Source organism: Culex pipiens, chromosome 3 (assembly GCF_016801865.2).
Source record: "Culex pipiens pallens isolate TS chromosome 3, TS_CPP_V2, whole genome shotgun sequence".
In the NCBI taxonomy this organism is placed as follows: domain Eukaryota; kingdom Metazoa; phylum Arthropoda; class Insecta; order Diptera; family Culicidae; genus Culex; species Culex pipiens.
Window position 1 is genome coordinate 35641134 of NC_068939.1, and position 22479 is coordinate 35663612.

The window sequence follows — 22479 nt, forward strand, 5'->3', positions numbered from 1 at the left end:
CTAATCAACCCGGAACCGATGCCGTTAGTGGCCAACCGTTCCATCACTGGGATGAAAGCAAACGGAACAGAAGTGAAATATAAATTTTAAAGCAAACTTCATGGCCATAATCATGGATAAGCTGTCGATAGTTCCGGTTCTTCGATTCTTCTGGGATGGCAAAATCACACCCCGTAAAACGAATTCGTGTGTTTGTTAAGATTCAAGAATCAAAACAAAAGCAAAAAGTGAAACGTCAGAAAATCGACAGTGGAGCCAGCTTCTGACATTTTGATCTGTTATTTTTGACAGTGAACCGGCCATGCCGAGGGGTCATAAAAAGGTTGAGTCATGGTTCAGAGCTCACTGTGTAGTCTTTTATTAGTCTATGGTTTGGACTATTCCCCCGATGGTTTTTGATTATGCGGGATACTTATGGCAGGTATGAAGATTTTTGGCTGAGTGTTCTCTCTGTCTCAGTCCTGCAATGCACGATTGACACAAAACTCGTCAGGAAATATTTATTTTTTCTAAAGATTTTTCCATAGCTGGGCTTGAATTTTTAAATATGCCAAAATTGCATTGAATTTTTGAAATTCATTTTTTTTTAATTTCTGCAGCAAAATGCACGATCACCACCAAGCTGGCACCCCTGCCTGCCTGTCAAACGCGTTTTCCCCTCCATTTTTTTGCGCGCGCCGTTCCGTCGTCTCTCTCTCTCTCTCTCGATTTGTTTTGCTCTCGTCATTCGCCAGTCAACCCAGCAGCAAGCAGCAGCGCAGCGCAGCAGAAGTTGCAACCGCCAGAATTTTCCCTCCCAAAATCCAGCAACGATCCCGCGCAAATTCGGCAACTGATTAGAAACTTTTTTTGCTCGCGTTTTCCACCGGTGGTTATGGTGAGATTTTGTGCCCGGAAATGAACACCGTGATTAGCTTGTTCGAGCGGCAGTGCGGAAATGGTAGGTTTGAGTTTGTGGTCCTTCGGGAGGGGGGACAGGAATTTTCATGAAATTGATTTGGGTTTTTTTTTGTGTCGGCAGGATTCGTGGCGTCGTACGATCCGGTGCTGGCGAGGTTGGCGGTGAGCGAGCAGGACAGCTGGAGGGGGATCAGCCCGTCGACGATGTCGGCGGATTTTAATCCTTCGCCGCCGATTCTGGCGGCCAAGTTTGCCAAGTGTGCGGGGCAGGAGCATATTTTGGCGATTGCCAATGAGGACGGGAAGGTGGCGATTCAGGACACGAATTTGCGGAATGAGGAACCGGGCGGGGAACGTGCGTTGGAAGGGGAGCAGTGCCACCTGAATGCGGTGTTTGACATTGAGTGGATGCCGCGGGACATGAAGCTGGTGTCGGCGTCGGGAGATCATACGGCGCGGTTGTGGTCGTTGACGGAATCGTCGTTGGTGAATAGTCAGGTGTTTAACGGGCACACGAGATCGGTCAAGACGGCCGCGTTTCGGCAGACGGATCCAGCGGTGTTTGCCACTGGGGGACGGGATGGAGTTATAATTTTGTGGGACATTCGTGCGCAACTGGGGTCGGATATGGCGCCGCGGGCGGACAATTGCATCTTTAGTGGTCATGCTGGGGGACCGGGTACGCCGTCGACACACCGGAAGAGGACACGTGCTACGCCGAAGATTCCACCGAACGGGTGCAGCAGCAGCATAACTGGGTTGGCCTTCCAGGACGACAACACGCTGATTTCGTGTGGGGCCGGTGATGGGATCATCAAGGTTTGGGACGTTCGACGGCACTACTCGACGCATAATCGGGAACCGTTGCCAAAGTATTCGTTCCCGTACGCCGGAACGACCACGTTGAAGGGATTCACGAATCTGCAAATCGATTCGTCCCGGATGCGGTTGTACGTGAATTGCATGGACAATTACATCTACTGCTACAACATTTCGACGTACGCGACCCAGCCGATTCAGCGGTACGGTGGATTCAAGAACGGAACCTTCTACATCAAATCTTGCCTCAGCCCGGACGGGCAATATCTCATCAGTGGATCAAGCGACGAAAAGAGCTACATTTGGAACGTGGACAATCCAAACCCGTTGGTACGGTTGAACGGCCACACCGTCGAGGTGACCAGCGTGGCGTGGATGCAAAGCTCGCTCGAAACACGGATCGTAACCTGCAGCGACGATGCACGGCACAAAATCTGGCGAATCGGCCCCGAAGACATTCCCCAGGACGAACTCGCACAATACCGCGGCAACACGGAGTACTGCGAAAACTACCGCCAAGAAAAGGCCAAGGTCCGGTTGAAGGCGCTCGAGTTCACGCCGCGATCGGTCCGACGCCTCGTCGAACGAAACGAAACCACCCCAAATACGGTGGAGAAGAAAGCCACCTCCAAGCGGACCTTCACGGAAATGGCCGGCAATGACCAGCAAGACCCATCAACGTCCTATCTGGAAATCAAACGACCCAACATCGAAACCCGTGGTCGTCGTCTGTTCAGCCCCGCAAACACAAACTCAAAATTTTCTGGTTTTTCAGCGCTCGAAATCGCCTCAACGTCTTCCTCCTCCCGAAGTCTCAACACAATCCTTGAGGAAAGTGGCGACGACAAACCCAGCTCACCGAGCTACAAAGTTCCACTCACTCTCTCCGACATGAACCTCCGTTCACCCCCGGAACCCTCCTCCAGCAGCACCGCCGCGTCGTCACTCTCCTCCCCCACCATCAACCTGCCCAACTTTGTCATCGACGGAGACGCGCCCCACCTAGCGAACGTCACCACCAACTCCAACAAGCGCAAACTCAAGGAAAACGTCGACTGGCTCACCAAAATCCGCAAGCAAAAACTTCTCCAAGCGGCCAAATCCGTCGAAAACTCCACCTCCTCAAACCCGGAAGACGTCTCCCTCCTCCTCTCCCCGCGCCTTCAAATGCTGAAAACCTCCGACGACGGTCAGCAACCGACGACGCCCCGCCGCCGGACGGCCTCCCGGTGCGGCTCGACGGACGGAACGCAGCCCCGGACGCCGAGCAGCAGGCGAAACTCGGTCGGCCCGCCGAGCACACCGGAAACGTCCATCCTGCGGTTCTTCAGCGTCACGACGCCCACCGGAAGTGGCTCAAGCTAAGCGCGGCGGAATTCTCAAAAGGACGAGGTGTAAATAGGTGTTGATTTCCTACTTATGTTTTTTTTTGCGCACACACTGCCACAAAGATCTTCTTTTTTTTTTACTTTTGCGATAGTTAAAGTTGATTCTTTAACGTATTTGTCTCCCCTCTTTTCTTAAATACCTAATTACATTTATAGTAAAACAGTGCACACTCTTTCACGTTCAAAGAGCAAAGAGAGAAAGAAAATCAATCTTGACTGATGTTGTTAATCTATTGATTTTAAAGTAAAATAAATCGAATGAATTGGACGAAACTAACCAGATTTCACAGGAAAATAAAATTTACACACACGCTTTTATTGCTTTAAGTTTCTACGGTTTTTCAATGTTTTGTACAGAAATATCAAATCACTACTTACCAAAAAAAAAAATTGAGTGAAAAAGAGAGAATATATCGAAATATATGTTTGAAAATTTATAAACTGCACGATTTTTCCTTATTATCCGATTTTTTTTTTAGAATTAACTTATTCCAACCAAATCATGTTAAACTTTCAAAGCAATCATTTATTTTGATAATAGGGGCAGGGGGGCAGAATGGACCAGGGGGGCAGAATGGGCCACCCTTGGTTTTGGGCTTTAGAATGGAATTAGACCAATTGTAAGGCAAGGGTCTTATTAAGGACGTCAAAAAACATCCCCATACCGAAAACGACGTTTGAATTCATTGTATTTTTCAAATTATGAGCAAAAATGTAAATTTATTGACAAAACTACGCAAATGTTGTTTATTTCGAGGTTTTTAAATAAGCTTTCTGAAAATTTGGATTGTTTGAAAAAGTTTGCTCAATGCTTATAACGTTACTAGATGTTACTACCAAGGTATACAAACAACAACGGAACCTTAAAATCATTTAGAGACTTGGTGGTGGAAGTGTTAAATTAAAATCCACTTGGGGGCAGAACGGACCACCCTTATCCTGCCTTATAAAAACAATCAAAAGTTATGAAATTTCGATTAAATGGATTATTTCACTCCTGTTAGCTTCACAAATCACTGTTAATGCAACAATAGTTGATTTTTCAGTTGTTTTGACGTTTATTTGTAAAAATAGTGTCTTATTTCAACATATTAACACTATTTTCAAAAATGTTTGTTTTGGCAAGTGACTATTTTTTATAAAAGTGGTCTAACTTCATGGAAACTATGTTAGAAAGGTACCTTAAGTCATTTCTTATCTCCCTTCAACATTGTATTAGACGAAATGGCTTGTTTTCTCATTCTGTCCCACAGGGTGGTCCATTCTGCCCCGCACCTTGGAAAAGTAGTCGAAAAAACATTTTTTTTTAAGTGGCTCAAAAATAGTTACAAGCTAGGTTACAAGCTAAAAATTTTCATCAACCAAGTATACAACATTGAAGGGAACATCCCAAAGCATAAGCCTACTACACTGAATTCATAAATTTTTATGTTTTTCTATGGTTTTTGGCGCATTTTACTTAGGCGGACCATTCTGCCCCCCCCTCCCCCTATAGTAAGTTCAAAGTAAAATACTTTTTTTTTAAAACACAAAATACAGTTTTTTTGAAAATACTAAAATTTTCATAATTTGCAATATGAGTATCAGTCTAAACGAAATTTTATATGCACTTTTATATATTTGAAGTTTTGCCTTCCTCACCTTACTGAAAAAAGGCTATAAAATCACTCGTAGACCCACCTTCACGCATACATATCATCGACTCAGAATCATGTTCTGAGCAAATGTCTGTGTGGATGTGTGTAGATGGGTGGACAAAAAAATTGTCACTCGATTATCTCCGGACTGGATTAACGAATTTTGACCGTATTAGTCTCATTCGATCTGTCTTGGGGTCCCATAGGTCTCTATTTGAAATCAGCAAGTTTAGTTAAGTTATTTTTAAAAATCGCAAAACTGCAAATATTTCGCTAAAATCAAACTTTTAGTGGCTATCTTGAAAACAGAGCCCATGTTTCTCTATGGCTCAAAAGTTGCGGGTCTTTGTCCCTTAAACATATCAAAAAATCTCGAAAATCAAAAAATACGTATTTTGGGAAATTGAGTTTTCGTCAAAAAAAAGTTGATTAAAAATTAGCAATTTTTTTCCGTGTACCCATTTTTTTCTCAATAGTCCTCAACAATACCTGCAACTTTGCCGAAGACACCAAATTGATCAGAAAATTCACTCCAAAGTTACAACTGTTTGAATATTTACGTACCATTTTTGTATGGACAGCAGCCAAAATTGTATGAAGACTTGTATGGGTGAACCAATGACACAAAATAGCTTATTTGGTCATAGGGAAGGCCCCCACAAAGTTTGAGCCAAATAAAAAAATACAAAAAATAAAATTGGTCGAAATCGGACGATTTCGTAGAGAGTTGCTCATGTGTCAGCGTTTCAACTGGTCTATGGGTCAGTTATCGAGGGCACATTTAAAGTTATCTAACAAGTACTGTACTATTTTTTTTAAAACTAATTTGCAATATTGGCTATCAAACGAAACGAAATTTGGTATGGACTTTCACTTTACTAGTTTTTTTTAAATATTGTTTTTTTACAAATACGTAGTTTTTTAAATCCTTAAATTTTAATAAAATGTACGGTATTTAAAAAATATGGCATTTTGTGAAAATTTGAGTATTTTACTAAAAAAAAAAATAATTTGAAAATGCATTAAAAATTTTGCTTTCTTTGATACCCATATTGCGAATTATGATTTTTTTGGTATTTTCGCAAAGTATACGGCATTTTATTGCGCAATTCTCACTAACTTGGACTTCGCACTAAATCATTGCTATTGATCGCACTATTGAGTTATCTACGTGCACATGTATTGCGATCGGCCTTAGATAACTCTATAGAGCTATCTAAACCTGTTCTCACGTACACTAGCACACCATTTGTTTTGCTGGCGAGTACAAAATTTAACCTCAATCTTTTTCGTGTACGTACATGCAATACATGCGCACGTAGATAACTCTATTGCGACTTGTCTAACTGGTCTGGAAAATTTAAAATTTCCTCAAAAATGATCAAAGAGAGCCGAGGTTTATCGCTTGTTTTTTAGCTGTCACTCGCAATTTTGAAGTGCGCTAGTTCAGTTTGGTGGAAACTGCGGCTGAAAATTTAAATAAACAACGAGTGGTTGCCTAGATTTTTGAATTTTTCCTGTCAAAAGTGCGAGAGAAAAGTGCGGACAAAATCCAAGTTACAGTGCAAGGATCAATATTAAAATTTTAATATTTACCAACAAAATCTTAATAGGGCGAAAATGCATAAAAAATCGCTTCGTGCAAATTATGAAATTTTGAGTATTTTCAATAAACATCAAATCCTAAAACAGTACCACAAAGTTGAACTTTTCAGCACACAAATGGATGCTGAAAGTATTTTTAAGTCTTTTTGGCGATAAAAAAGCAAGTCCCGCCCGTGTGGATCGATCGGACCGCGCGCTGGACTCACAATCCAGAGGTCGACGGTTCGAATCCCTCGGCGGGCGCTCTAAAATTCTTTGTGTAAATATGGGTATTCGGCGCCGTCGCTCCGTGCCATACTTTCATACACTTAGGAGCCCAGGGCGGCGAAGTCCTTGTAGATAAAAGGAAGACACTATAGGGGGATGGCGTCGCTATTTTTAGACCACATTTTCCACTTTTTCTCATCGAAACCGACTACTTTATCGACTTCATTTTGCTGGGCGAGATAGGACGCCGTCTATTTTTAGACGATGACTCAGCACTTTTACACTCTTGCGCTTAAAAAAACCAGGTGGCAGCACGATGTAACGCCACGTCCCTATAGTGGTTGGTACTAGCAATGGTGGCCGACAGCTATAAAGTCAACTTCGTTTTTGCCTCGCCAATCGAGGATAACAGAAAAAGTGAGTAGTTTCACAAAAACTTATACAAATACATAAAAAAAAAACAATTAAGGAACCTTTGAAAAATAATGACTTAAAAAGGGTGCATTGTTAATGCTACAACTCGTGCTACAAGCATCATGACGAAGAAATTCGCGAATTTTTGAATTGCTACGCCGACGAGGTTTTAAAATAATAAAAAATAAAGTATGCAATTTTTATGAATTTCTTTATTTTAGAATACATTGTGTTATAAATGGGTATTTTATAAGAATGTTTTTATCTTTTCCTCGATTGTCCTCACCAATATTTTTTTTACCAGTTATTTACATAACATATGGACAGCTGCCAAAATGTCATGGAAACTTGTTTAGGCAAACTAAAATATATTTTATTTTTCAAACAACTATTAAAGGAATTGTGATATATTTGACAAACAAAATCCAACTTGCTTTCTCTCAGTACTTTTCACTGAGCTGCCTGTTAACAATTTACAAAAGATTTATTTCCTCACATTCTCGATGGGTGACACGCGGTGAAAATCTCTTGATCCTTTATTTGAGTTGATTACATCGTTTTCTAGGTTTACACATGTTGTTAGTACCACATATTTTCAACATTCAATGTTAAACAAAGAGAGTGAGAAGTGAGAGAAGAGTTATGAAAGGGAAGAACATTTTTTTAACATAAACTCTACAAGCAAATCAAGTTTTCACAGTTAAATTTACAGCCTAAAACGTACTCCTGGAAAAGGCACTATTCTGCTAGTAATGTTTCGAGTTTTTGTTGCTTTTAGATTTTAGACAGTGATTTTTAGATAAGGTGCACTACTTGGTAATGTTACGACAGTCTTTCTACTCAAAGGGGTAAGTTTATAATCTCATTAGCGATCGCAAAACATAAAAACTAATCAAAATTGAACAAGGAGTTAAAAAAAACAAAGAACTTTAACTTACCAGCAACATTGACGTTTTACGCAAAGAAGCATCTTTTTATTACGCAAGCAGTTTTACGAAAATTACTCACATTCACTCATCTTGATACAAATGATTTTCAACGAAAAAAAGTTCGTTGCGGTTTAGTTTGACAACCTTGTTTTCGATTTGATGTAGTTTTAGAGATTTTTTTTTTCAATCAATTATTGTTTCCGAAGTTTCGCGAGTTTATTTTTATTTTTTGTTAGTGTTTTGAGCAGATACTTCGTTCGCCGAAATTGTGATGTTGGTATAAAATTTCTACATTTAAATATTGCTCTATCATCTACGATTTTGGAAACCCTATATTTTTGATGATCTTACATCCATTTTTTTTTTGTATTTATACATGTATGTATGATTGGTTTTTAATAAATTTTGCTTAACAAAAAATATATGTACCGTAATCTGGGGCGAATCGGGACTACAGTCTGAATAGTGACAGCAGTGTTTAGAGCACTCAAAGCTTTTAAATTTGGAAATGGATGTACACATTTTGTTGGTCTGAGTCTGTTCTAACCGAAACCAACCAGAAAAATCAAAATATTGTGATCCAACATGGTTAAAACTGCTGTCCCAATTCACCCCAGTTTACGGTATAATAAAATGTAAAGCAATTTCGTTTCGCAAATACTCACATTCCCTGTTATTCTATAGCGACGAAATGGCTTACTTATCCTCGCTAAAATTGAATGTCCTGAAAAGTTCATTAAACACTGAAAAGTTAAACTTTTTACCACCTTGTTCAAAAGTAATACTTTTCGACACTGTTCTGTTTTTGTGAGTTGATCAAACACGGACGCCAAACTGACATAATTTTTTAAAAATATTTGCGACGGCTTAAGGCTGCCCCCCTCGCCCCTCTTCCCCCCCTTTTCAGAGTTGGCCCGAAAAATCAGGGGACAAAAAACATACTTCAGCTGAAATCAATTTTAAATTGGTTTCCCTGCGTTCAGAATCACTTTAAACATGTTTGAGTTGATTTAAATTTTTCGATGTTTAAGAGTTTTTTCGCTAAAATTTTAGTTTTCTTCAAACGTAACATTTTTTGATAATTAATGATTGCAAAACAACTGGACTAGTGTAAAATGCATTTTAAAACACTTTTTCCACTCCTCCCCCACCCCCTCTCGACCTCTTGACCCGGGCAAGAGCCGAGGGACAAAAACTTTGAAAAATATTTGCTACGACTTAATAACACTTCAAAAGCATGTGATTTTGGTAAAAGCTTTCCGCAGTAAAATTTTTAAATTGAGTTCATTTCTTGTCCCAAATGCACTAAAAAATCGATTGAATCACGTTATTTAAATAATACAAAAATATATATAAAAAATTAAATACAGTCATTCGGCCCCTCCTCTTTCTTTCAAGAAAGGTTTGAAAAGTAAGAATAATAATATTTTTTTCAGAAAACTTCCAAATATTAATGAAATTAGCAGTGTATTCAACTCAATTATTTTTTTTGTAACAATCTAAAATCTGGAGTTTTTTTTTTTAAAGGACCAATAAACCAAATTTTCAGTTTTTGCTTTTTGGGTGTTTTTAAATACCCCTGACTCAAGGCGGTTCTAAAAACACCCAAAAAGCAAAAACTGGAAATTTGGTTTATTGGACCTTTTCAAAAAAAAACTCCTGAAATGCATTTTTCTACATTGGTAATCATCATATTTAGAATGTTTGTGATCTTTTAGAATTTTCGGTATCTGGATGTTGATCATCTGGGCTGCTTTTTAACTGGGCTGTACTGCTGTTCTACGCATAATTGTCCCATGATCAAAAGTGCAACTGTGAAAAACGCGATTGAATTTTTTCGATTTCTGTGTTTCTACGCATAATTGTCCCGTGGGTCCCTATAAACCCTATAAGTCCCCAATCATTCCAGTATTCAGTTTATCACTCTTATTTTTTATCCTCTTGCTATATAACAGGTAGGTAAACAAGACACAATACTTCGTAAAACTGATAATTTCGTGAAAGAAAATACTTGGTGGGACAATTATGCGTAGAAATACAACGATGGGACAAACAGACTTGGTGTTGTTTTTGATGAGTTGGCGAACAAAATACTAGATTTTATGTGTTTTTTTTTTTCTAAAAGTATACACCAAGCTAAACATAAAAATGACAAAAAGTCAGAATCGACCAAAAATGACATGGGGCAATTATACGTAGAACGGCAGGGTAGTCCAGATAAAAAGCAGAAAACCATCAAAAAACAATAACAAAGCAAAATGTTTAAAAAAAAATTTAATTTTACATAAAAAAAGTTGGTCAAAACAATTTTATGTATAAAATTTCGATATTTCCAAAAATCACTATTTTTTCTAAGATTCATAACTCGGCGGCAGATTTTTTGACTACATATTTGGTCCGATAAACATATAAAAAAATCTCGAAAAATCCGTGTATCTTTTTTTGCCGAAGACACCAAATTGATCAAAAAATTCAATCAAAAGTTACAGATTTTCGAATATTTACGTACCATTTTTGTATGGACAGCTGCCAAAATTATATGGAGACTTGTATGGGTGAACCAATTGCACAAAATAGCTTCTCTGGTCATAGGGAAGGCCCCCACAAAGTTTGAGCTAAATAAAAAAAAATAAAATCCATTTCCGGTTTGGGTAGAGAATTGCTCAATTGTAGTTTATGCAACAAGTTGTAAAAAGGTTTCAGAGGTTTACCTAGTTGGTTAATACGATGAGTGCTGAAAAATCAAGTTTTGCAACATTTTTTGCGAAAAACTCTTCGAAGACTTTGAGTGGAAACTAATGTCAAACATCCATGAGTCAAAAACTATATGCCAACCATTTAAAAAAAAATAAAAATGTTACTTTTCGACACTAATGCTGAAAAGTTCAACTTTTCAGCACCCATTTCAGTGTTGAAAAGTAGAACTTTACAGCACTTGTACTGCCGCTCGAAGCTAGTCCGTCCCATATGTAATTTCGTCAGTTTTGAGGTTATAGGGTAATTACCAAAGAAGTTCGGTTCAAAATCATGTAAAATATCAAAAAAACCAATAAAATTTAGTGCTTTGTTCTAGAAAACCAGAGAAAATCCATTTTTTCGTGAAATTCTTACACTTATCCTTATGGGCGGGACAAATTTGACATGCGTATTTCTCGGCTTGCTGTTTTACAAAAAGGGACGGACTCGATTAGAGCGGCAGGCTATTGAAAGGTAATTATTTTCAATTTTGTTATTTTTGGTAGAGAAAAGTAGGCCGTTTCGTCGTTTGAGATTGACAGCAAAAGTAAGAAGTTTCACAACGGAAAAATTTTGAACAACAAAACCTTCTGAATCATTGAATTGAAAAAAGTAAACAGTAAACAGTAAATAAAATAAGGGTTTTAAAATTCTAAGTGCCACAATGCGGAATTTTGACTTCATGATAATCTCACATTTACGTTAAAATGTATGCTAACGTAAACAATAATCATAAAAAATTAAGAATGTAATCATGAATGTTCATAAATTTTAAAACATTTTATAAATTTTTGACACCAACATTTAGCTTAAATCCTTGTTCTCAGTTCCTGTTAAAACCCATTAAGATATCTAGGAAGATCAAGAAGATTAGACCTGCTTCGGGCCTACAATTCTAAATGGGTTGTGAAAGGCACTCAGAAAAAGGCTCGAGGCAATTGAACATTATTAGGTGAATAATGTATTCTTTAGGTCAACATAAAAAATTATTGTTCCGACAAAAAAACATACCAGGAATATTTCCCAGCTTATTTTTTGGAGGAGCCAAAAAAAAAGTCCACATCGTCGCTTGTGTGCTATCTTTTGACGCGTCTTATCTTTTTACAGCAGACGTGTCACACGATAGCATACAAGCGATGATATGTAAACGTAACGAAATGCAATCGAAAGTATAAATTTGAAATAAATTAATGTTTAAACGAAACAAACATGAACAGCAAAAGCCGGACTAAATTCTAAGCACGCAGCAAACTTTTTGAAGAAGTTATTTTTCTTTCCTTTCCAAACGCGACACAATGCCAATGAAAACTAGTGTACAAATCTACAATGTTGTTTATTGTTTTATTTAGTTTTTCGATTTTTTTGCTCGCATTTTTCTCTCTCTCGATATTTTCTGTTTTATTGTTTAGAGTATATTCTGCTGCCTTTAACACATTTCTTTTCTTCTTCTAAATTGTTGCAGTAACATGATGGAATAGGCTCGTTTCTTCGCGCTCGCATAACGTCGTTTTATTTCCATGAAAATGTTTCACAAAGGTTATCAAATGTTAATAGTTTTTCTTAGTTAGTACATTTCTTCCTCTCTTTTTTTGCTTCTAGTATGATGTGTGTATGTGTGTGTAAGTGATAATAGATGCACTGATTTGATCTGACATGTTTCGTCCTTTTCTTTGTTAACTTTTAGCGTAAAATTGGTTACAGTTTTTTGTTTTTTTTTTCCTAAGTTGAGTAGCAAACACTCGCGCGCCTAATCGCATCAAATTTCCTTCTGTTTCATCAGATTGTTTTAAATATATTATACTATATCAAAAAAATAATAATATGTTATTGATAATGTGTATGTGTGTGTGTGTTGGTGTGATCTAAACTGTTCGCTCAACTGATCGCGTTACTGTACAATTGATAATCGCTAGTCCGCAAAGGTTCATTATATAAATACGAATTCATCTCTCACTTTTTTAAAAATATATGTATAAACACTTTTCAACCGATAAATTATAGCTCTCTTTCTCGCGCTCGCGCTTATTCTCTCTCTCGTTCACGCTCACCTTAGTACCAATTAGAACAATTCCGTTTGCGCGCACATTCCCCTCGGGATATTTGATATCCACGTGTGCTGCAAAAAAAAAACCCGTCAAGACAAAAAAAAATCTATTCACAAATATCCGCCATCGCTGCGGGGGCACCGTTTTGGCGCCCACCGCCCTCAAGCTTGCACGTGCTGCTGGACCAGCACCTCCTGCCCGGCGGTGGTGGCCCCATTGTTGTTGCTCTTCAGCATCGTTCCACCCCCCGTCGTCGAGATGAGCGTCTTCTCCGGCTTCTTGTCCTTGTCCTCCTCCTTGAAGAAGATCTTCGTGATGACAATGTCGCCGGTACTGAGCGTCTGGCAGGACGCTTCCCGCGTTTCGGCCTTGGGGGCCGGTGGCGGAGTCGTGCCGTGCTGCAGCCGGGACGACAGCTTCGACGAGCCGCCCGAGCTGGCACCGGTTACGGACGTCGAGCTCGATTTGGACGATCGTCTACAGAATCGGGGGAAAGTTGAACTTTTAGTATTTGGATCCGGTTAGGGATATCAAGCGAACTCACCCCTTAATTTCGTCCTTTTTCGAGGGCTGCTGCAGCAGAATATTGTTTTCGTTAGTTACTACTATCGTATTGGTATTGAAATTGTTCATTGTCTCAGTGAAGGACTATTTTGGTTTTGTTTTAATTTGACGTGGATACATTTTTTGATGGTTTATTATTTTGGTGGCACGTGCAAATTTGGTATGTTTTTGTTGTTGGTTTACATGAATTTGGTAGGAAGGGAGTAGTACATAATTATGATAGTAGTAGTAGCGGTAGTAGTAATTCGGTGGTGGAAGGGTAGAACGAAACGAGTTTCAGGAATGGTGGTGATCAGGTGGTGTTGGTTACACAAACACAGGGGGAGAAATAAAAATAAGCAGAAACAGAAGATTAACATTTGGTTGCACAGTCGAATTTTGTTGGGTTTAACTTCTTAAATTTCTACATCAAAGCAAACAATCTAGCCAAGCAAACCAATTTCCGCATCAATTCTACACAAACTAAGCACAACCAAACCAAAATCTAATTTTCAAAAAAGTTCATCCTAGCCCTACATAAATAAAAAGCAAGCAAAAATTAATTTAAAAGAAAAACTCAAGGAGGCATTACACAACCGCAAACAAACAAACAAACTCGCCCTTTTTCGTGTTTGACAGTTTGCCAAACTCGCAAACAAGGCAAAATGTATGCAGGCTGACGTTTTTACAAACAAATTCAGGCAAAACAAACAAGCAGGCAAACTGTCAAAAGTGCGGGTTTGATTGTTTGTATGCCGTAGTGTAATAGCTCCTTCACTACGAAAACTATTCAAACAATAAATAAGAAACGCTTATCAACAACAGCAAAAAAAAAAGAAAAAAAACTTTCACTTGTTAATGTATCAGATGGACTGAAAATATTCACGAAAATATGTGAATGTATTCACTGTTTGTCATTCAACGTTATTTCGAGAAAAAGTGAAACAATTTTTTTTTCTAATTTTGTGAGTTCTCATTGAGCATTGCTAAGCAAACTTTTTTTTTTTGATTAATAGTGGCTACTAAAATTTCATTTTTGAATTCTCGACTTTTTGTTGACTATACTGCCGTTCTACGCATAATTGTCCCATGTTCAAAAAAGTGCAACTGAGAAAAAGACCATTGAAATTTTTCGACCGATTTCGGTGTTTCTACGCATAATTGTCCCGTGGATTCCTATTCGCCCTATGTGTCCCTAATCACCCCAGTTAGCAAGTTATCACCCTTATTTTTGATTCTCCTGCTACACTACAGGTAAACAAGACATAATGCTTCGTAAAACTAATGATTCCTTGTAAGAAAATACTTGGTGGGACAATTATGCGTAGAAGTTTAACGATGGGACAAACAGACTTGATGTTGTTTTCAATGAGTTTCCAAATAAAGTACCAGATTTTATGTGTTTTTCTTAAAGTATACGACAGACTAAACTTAAAAATGCCATAAAGTCAATATCGTCCAAAACTGACATGGGACAATTATGCGTAGAACGGCAGTATACCAGTACAAAAAAATAATAATACAGTAGTTGTTCGGTAACTGGGCTGAGAACGTAGCCCAGCCAAAGAATGTTGCTCGTTAACTGGGCTGAACAAAAAATAACGAGGAGACCACCGATGCATAATATTTCCCAGATGAAATATAAGAATAAAAGTTACTCAAATTTATTTACAATGCTTATTTTTCATATTTCTTTAATTGTAACTTGAAATCAAATAAAAGTTTGAACAAAGTTTTTGTATTTATGGAATATGATTTTTTGCATCCATTGACCCCTCGGTCATTTTAGTTTGTTGTGGTTTTTTGACGTTTGTCTGCTTTTAAACTGGGCTACGGCCCAGTTATCGAGCGCCCAGTTAAAAAGCAGCTCAGTTAAAAAACGCCCAGTTACCGAACAACTACTGTAATTTCTGAAATGATTGCATCGAACAAAATTCCTAACTAGGCCATTGCGAATTTCATTTCAAATGTTTAATCCCTCTCTCTTAAAAAATCCTCATAAAATCAGGGGGCAAAAAAGGTTTGTTACTGGAGATTCAAACTTGTACGATTTGTTGTAAATAATTTACAATTATTGTTTAAAATACATTGTGTAGCGTATATAAAAAAAATTTGGACTTTTTAATAATGTTGAATTTTGGGACCACAGATCGATTTTTTTTATTTTAGGATTTTTTTTTATTGATTTCATTTTTCAAAGTTTTTTGCAAGGTGGTTGCATAAATACAATAATGTATAAAGCATTTGGTGATACTTTTTGCATTCAATTTTGATAAGGCTTATACATAAAATTTGCTCAAAACTCAACTAAAAAAACAAACAGTTGACCCCTGCCTTCAAAATTGGGCCGAAAAATTAGAGCAATTTTTTTTTCAAAAAAGATACTAAATTGCAATGGAAATACAAGTGCAATCAGCTGAAATCAATTTAAAATTTAGAGTTGTTTAGAAACATTTCCGGGAAGTTTGGGTTTATTCCATTTTATTAATTTTTGTAAATTTTCGAACTTTTGAAAGTTGTTTACGATATTTTTTTTTTGTCAAATATTACATTTTTTGAAAGCTAATGATTGCAAAACAATTGGACTAGTGTAAAATGCATTTGAAAACACCTTTTTCAATCAAATTTTGACATATAGGCTTGTTATTTAAATCTTTATGTATTTTTTTTATTCTCAAAAACTTTTAAAAATATTTGCATCAGCCTAATTGTGATTCTGGGGCAAAACTTAAGCATTCATTTTTTTTTTAAATTATAAAAACTCTGAAATACTTGATGTTATTGTTTATTTCAGGAATTGTTTTTGTTCGTAGGTTTTTGAAGAAAATAAAAAGAATAGGGAAGGGAAAGAACTAACAAGCAACTTATTTGTATTTAAGCAGGATATCAGTTTTATTCCTAACAAAAAAGTGTATTGAGTTTCCATTAAAATTTTGTGAATTTTCATATTTAATAAAAAAATCAATATTGAATAATCAATTTATTTGACGTTTTAAATTAAATTTTACTAAAAAATTAAATCTAAAACAACTTATACTTTACCTCTAACTTTATGCGAAATTTTGAATAGCAAATTATTTAAAAATCCTTCTAATAGCCTGACTTTAAAATGTCTTAAATTTATTTCAAATTGAAATTAAAAAAAATCAAATAAAATTTAATTTAAATTTTCAAAGAGTTAAAAAATACATTTATGCCGCGCTTATATTTTTTAATTGTTTTGTGTTTTTTTTTTTGATAAATGAAAAAAAAACATAGCTTCATTTTTTAAAGCTTTACTCATATAATATAAACGAACAAAAAATACAATGACTAAAAAAGATCAATTTCTATGATTTTTTTTTGTCGATTTATCAAGTTTTTTGAAAGGTTAATGAAAATAGAAAGAAACGTATTTATAAGGCTTTCTAGCCAGAAATTTACCAATACATTCAAAGTATTTTTACATTACAGCTGAACGATTGTTTGCATCAGGTTTCCTATCTCTTTCTAGCAATTTTTTTTTTGTCAGGCGATTTCTAGCTGGTTTTTTTGACTAACCGCCCGATATGTCAGCCAACATACTTCGCAGGGCTGTGACAGCGGTGACAGCTCGAGCTCGATCATTGTTTGCATCAGGACACTGTGACGAGAAGTTCGTCATTTTTGGGTTAAATTATATTTTTTCCACTGGGCCTAGAAAGCCTTATATAATAATAGCATATTTAAGTAAAAAAAACCATCTGTTATAAGTTTTTCTGACTTTTTCGAATATAAAAAGCCAGCAGAAAGTTCATTTGTTGAACACGAATTACAAAGTAAAAGTACATATAAATGAAGCCCGGAGACAATTAAGAGCATAAAACAATGCAAAATTCTTTAGATTTCTAAAAGAAATTAAAAAAATGTTGCTGCCCAATTATATTTAGGCACTTTTTTTTAAATTATCTATAAGGCTTTCTAGTCAGAAATTTACCAACACATTCAAAGTATGTATACATTACAGCTGGACGTTTGTTTGCATCAGGTTTCCTATCTCTTTCTAGCAAAAGTTTTTTGTCCGGCGACTTCTAGCTGGTTTGTTTGACTGGCCGCCCGATATGTCAGCCAACATACTTCGCAGGGCTGTGACAGCTCGAGCTCGATGATTGTTTGCATCAGGACACTGTGACGAGAAGTTCGTCATTTTTGGGTTAAATTATATTTTTTTCACTGGGCCTAGAAAGCCTTATACAATCATATTGCAAAAAGAAGCTTAAGATCAATAGTAGTGAAAAAATGATTTTTTTCGTAAGCCAAAAAGCGATTTTCTCCAAATGTATGTATTTTATTCTCATTTAACACGTCGTGCAACGCCTACTTGGAAGCTTACAATCCACATTCTGGTAGTGTCCCCAAGTGGCCACCGGAAACCGGTTCCGAAGAGGCCACGTCGGGTCAGAGAACAACGTCATGACCATAGGTTGTAAAATCTTTCACTTTTATGGAGTTTGATATGCAACACGATAAGTTCAGTGTTGTAAATTAGTGACAGAAAATACTATCATTTCATGATTCCTGCACCAACATATCAGAGCGTGTAGCGACAGTCACTAGCTTGTTTGAGTTCTCCTCTTTTATCGCGCGATTGCTAGGAAAAGCAATCTCTTTCTATCACTCCTTCTCTTTCTCTCGCTCACGCACACTCGCTGATGATTTTTTCGTTTGCTCAGAAAATCGCAATGAAAGAGCGCGAGAGGGGGATTGGAAACCAACCAAGCAATTCGTCCCATTGAACTACGTTGGCAAGTTTTGGTTTGTTGCAGCTTTTATGGCTACGCATTTTGCTGAGAATTTCGCAACGGAAAGAAGGGCAGCGAAAGTTGGAAGATGTCTGATAATTATAGTGTTTGATAACTAAAAGTTTCATATTTTACAGCCCTGGATAGGGTTTGATTAAAAGGCAAGTTGGCCGTTTTTCGGGAACCTGTTTCTGGAAAACCGGAACTAGCCAATAAAACTCCAACGTGCTTTTTACAATCGTGTAATGCAGTTTCAGTAAGTTATATGGATCTATTTTCATCAACGTTTTGAATTTTCCGATCCAGTAGCAACCTGATAGGTAAAAATTTCCCGAAGAGAAAGATCGTCAAAGTTAGGGTCCCGAAAAGGTTTGGGTCGAAAAGACCACAATACCTTAGGTGTTATTTTTATTAATACGAATAAAAAGTTATCATAGACTGTTGATTGACCAGCAAAAAATCATGATAATATGGGAATGTTGAAAGATTTTGTGTACATCTTTTTTGTGTAGATAAAATAATATAAAATCTAGACAAGAGATTTTAGGGTCAAATGTTTATGTACAAAGTTTAGAATCGTCCGCAGGGGTGACATTGGGTTTTGTTGTGAGATTGGGCCATTCTGACGGTGTAATCGCTCTTCCCTCCACCACTGCAAGATTTATAAATAATTAACGAGCAAATCCGAGCATTTATACTGTGATAGTTATGAATATAATTTGTGCAAAGCAAATTCCAAACTAAAGCCAAATCCGTTCCACCATCCAGTCTCAAACCAAAATAAAACCAGTCCAAAAAACCAAGAACAACCGCCAAAAAAACAAAAAATCACTCCAACTTCCTCCAACTCACCTGATCATTGGGCAAAAGCGTGGCCGCCGACAGGATCGCCTCCAGCTTGTCGATCCTCGCCATCCGATCCATCGTCGTGTTCGACAGAATCTCGTCCATCAGCTGCATCGACTCGGTCAGGCTCGGCGGCTCGGAACTCTTGGGGGAAAACGTTCCGGTTCCGCCGCTGCCACCACCACCACCACCACCGCTTCCTCCGCCAGTCCCCGTCCCCGGTAGGGAATTATCCGACGGCACGCTGTCCAAACTCTGGTAGTCCTGCTCGACAATGTCGCACTCGTCGTCCGAATCGCTCTGGTCGCCACGATCCCGGTCAAAGTTCTCCAGCTTGTCCAGCTTCTTGGCCACCTTGTACGACACTCGCAGCTTCTCCTTTTCCTCCTCCGTCAAATCCATGTACCTGGAAGAATGACCCGAATATTAGGACGACGAACTGGCATCACCTGATAAAGACCACCCACCTCAGCAATCGAATCTCGCGATTGCTCAGGACCACGTTCTTGCTGGCGCCCTTCAGCTTCACCTTCAGGTCCTGGATCTCCGAGCGGACCTTCCGCTGCTTCTTGCGCATCTTGACGTCCACTGGGCGGATTAGCATTAAAATCTGCTCAGTGCACAGCTCCGCGAGCAGCTCGCGGAACTCCGGTTTGATCGATCTGCAAAAAAAAAAAGAAGAATCAGACATCAAAGTCCAACGACCAAAGGGGAGTCCAACTCACGTGGCCATGTTGAGGTACAGCTGCTCGTTGATCAGGATCAGCACGTCGCCGGCCGCGTACAGCAGCATGTCCCGGGTGAGCGGCCGCCGGGCCCAGTACTTCTGGTCGCGCCGGTACACGTTCTTGAGCTGGTCCTTCATCGGGTTGACGGTGGCGTTGTACATCTCGCACAGCGTGTTCAGCGAGACGTTCTTCACCTTGTACACCTGCTTGCCCTGGTCCTGGAACTGGAGCACGGCGTGGGCGGACTGCGGATGGACGGGATAATGTTAGGGAGCGTTCTTTTATTACGTAACGCAGTTGAGGGGTGGGTTAGGGGGTCGAAGGCCGTGTTACGTTTCAAACATTTTTTTTTAAATTTTATGAAATGTAACAAATGTAACCGGGGCCGTCGAGAGCGGGAGGTATCAAATTATAAAACGAAAAATCAAAGCAGACTACTCGAAGGGACTGAACAATTTATTGACAGCTGGAGCAACATTGATATCGAGAAGATCGACAGCCAGAGAGTCGACTGTATGAGCTTGATTGGACGTAACAGGAGCTGGCGCATTGCATTTGAATTTTAAATGGGATTGTTTAATTTTTATTAAAAAAAATCGAATATTGGAGATAGACCAATTCTGTCATTGTCAATCGAACGGGCGTCGAAAATCGATCTTCCATAAGTTTTTGCAGATTTTTCGAATGAATATTTATTTCTCGAGAAATGATTGGATTACGAAGCTTGATTTTGAGTCGGAGCCAAAAGCAAACCCTATCCAGGTTTTTAAGCGAAGATGGCGTTTGAATGGTGAACGTCCGAAATGTCAAAATCACGCAGTGGTACCAATATTCTGAAAAAAGTGTGCCATGGCATGACAGCCACATTTGTTTTCTAATGTTGGTGCTACTGCGCGATTTTGACATTTCGGATGTTCGCCATTCGAACGCCATCTTCGCTTAACCTTTTTTTAGTAAGAAAGGCAATAATGATAGGATTACGATTATCGGTGGGGACTTCGAATGAAAATAGTATTTTTTTAAATTCCGGAGTTTTTTTTTTAAAAAAAGGACCAATAAACCTAATTTTCAGTTTTTGCTTTATGGGTGTTTTTTAATACCCCTGACTCAAGGCGGTTTCAAAAACACCCAAAAAGCAAAAACTGGAAATTTGGTTTATTGTAGAGGTGGGCAAAACCGCTCTTTTTTAGGAGCCGCTCATTTTCGTTCGCTCATTAAAAAGAGCCGCTCTTTTGAACGGCTCTTCCGCTCTTTTTCAAAATTTTGATGAAAAGGTTATTCTAAAATCGTATGATTTTCAAAGTTATTTCACATTGGACTTTTACAAATAATTTGATAAAAAAAATTAAAACTGAAAACGAGAAGATGCCCTTTAAAATCATAGGTCTTGGCGGTCTCTAGGTCAAGATTTCTACTCGAACCTATACATTCAAGTAATTGAATGGAATCCAAACTTAAATGTAGGATGTTGGAAAAATTGCTTTTAATTTTAAAATTGCGTTTATTTCTGCAAGAATTGAACTAATGCTGGTATTTTAATTGGAGAAAACATTCTGCAAACTCTTTTCATTCTGATTTAATGAATAAAGTCTGTAATTGCTTAAAGGATTTTTTTTCCAAAATCTCTAAATTATTCAGTAAATTTTTGCTCACATTTGTATTCCGGTAATACTTTAATGTACAACAGTTTTTTTTTCATATTGTTTAATAAATCATTTACCTTTGGAACTAATTTTCATAAGCATTGAAAAATTTGAAATTTTATTTTCAATTCTCAAACAGAAATTCAATACTAATATTTGTTTTAAGTTCAATAAATTATATTTATAACAAAAATCATGCCATTTCGAGCCAGATTTTTCAAAAGACGGAAGTTTAAAAAAGAACCGCGGTTCTTTTTTTGTGAGCCACAAATCTGTCGCTCTTTTTAGTGAACCGGCTCTTTGAGCGGCTCGCTCTTTTTTTGCCCACCTCTAGTTTATTGGACCTTTTCAAAAAAACTCCAGAATTGTACTATTTTAAATGTTTGAACTTTTGAATGCTTGAATCTTTGAATTTTGAGTTTTTCGTTTTTTTTTCGCCGTAATTGTAAAAGATTGTTTATTTGAGAAGAGAGCCTATCAGTTTAACACTGGAACGCCCAACGCATGTCCAACTTACACGGACGCCCAAGCCTCCCAAAAAAGTTGGAACGGTAACTTCAACACGCCCGTTCTCGGGCATAACTCAACCAATCGGGACGATTCTTGTTCCCAGTGATTTGTAAGAATGTCTAGATGATCCTAAAATTTTGCAGAACTTGATTTGAACAAATCTGTAATTTCTGCGACCGAAAACATCGTTCCAACTTTTTTTAAACGACTGCCTCCGCGAAATTTTCGGCGAATTTTTTTTTACGCGAAAAAAAAAGTTGGAACGATGTTTTTGATCGCAAAAATGACAGATTTGATCAAATTGAGTTCTGCAAAGGTCTAGAATCATCTAGACATCCTAACTGGTAAGAAGAATCATATTGATTGGTTGAGTTATGCCCGAGAACCATTGAGTTGAAGTTACCGTAGTTTGGGCGTTGGAATGTTAAAAACGACAAAAATTCAAAATTTTAGAGTTTTGTGCTTTTTTTATTTTATAATTTTAGAGTCATAACTTAGCTTAATTTTGAGAAAAATTAAAATTTCGCGACAAAAGTCATCAAGACTTTTGATTATCAAATACGGACAGTTTTTAAATTTCCATATCCTTGATAGTTATTTTTTATTTTCAAGTTTCATTTTTTTTAATTTTTAAATTATTTTAGCGTCAGAATTTTTGTTTTTTGTTTTTATTTCTGACTTATTAAAAAAAGCGTTTGAATTAACAAAAAACAATTTTGAGAGTAAGAAAAAATTCTTAATGCGATAACCTCAAGTGAAAATTTTGGTG

The 22479-nt window shown here is 37.6% G+C and overlaps 2 protein-coding genes across 10 annotated transcripts in view; one reads left to right on the top strand and one right to left on the bottom strand.

The window, feature by feature from the left end:
* The first annotated feature begins 739 nt into the window (after positions 1 to 739).
* Positions 740 to 3542, top strand: LOC120418885 (protein lethal(2)denticleless). The gene is made up of 2 exons (XM_039581418.2): positions 740 to 940; positions 1022 to 3542. The coding sequence occupies exons 1-2, from the start codon at positions 898 to 900 to the stop codon at positions 3082 to 3084; spliced, it is 2106 nt and encodes a 701-aa protein (XP_039437352.1). The 5' UTR covers positions 740 to 897; the 3' UTR covers positions 3085 to 3542.
* Positions 3543 to 11957: 8415 nt separating this feature from the next.
* Positions 11958 to 22479, bottom strand: part of LOC120418858 (uncharacterized) — a 64916-nt gene continuing 54394 nt past the window's right edge. For 7 of the 9 annotated variants that reach the window (XM_039581385.2, XM_039581389.2, XM_039581390.2 and 4 more), the window contains 5 exons: positions 19555 to 19802; positions 19297 to 19491; positions 18836 to 19235; positions 13225 to 13328; positions 11958 to 13157 (listed from right to left, as the gene is read on the bottom strand). In XM_039581385.2, coding sequence (XP_039437319.1) covers positions 12842 to 13157; positions 13225 to 13328; positions 18836 to 19235; positions 19297 to 19491; positions 19555 to 19802 — 1263 coding nt within the window. In that variant the 3' untranslated portion in view covers positions 11958 to 12841. The remainder of the gene's footprint in view (positions 13158 to 13224; positions 13329 to 18835; positions 19236 to 19296; positions 19492 to 19554; positions 19803 to 22479) is intronic. The other 2 variants (XM_039581392.2, XM_039581391.2) reach the window with 2 other exon arrangements.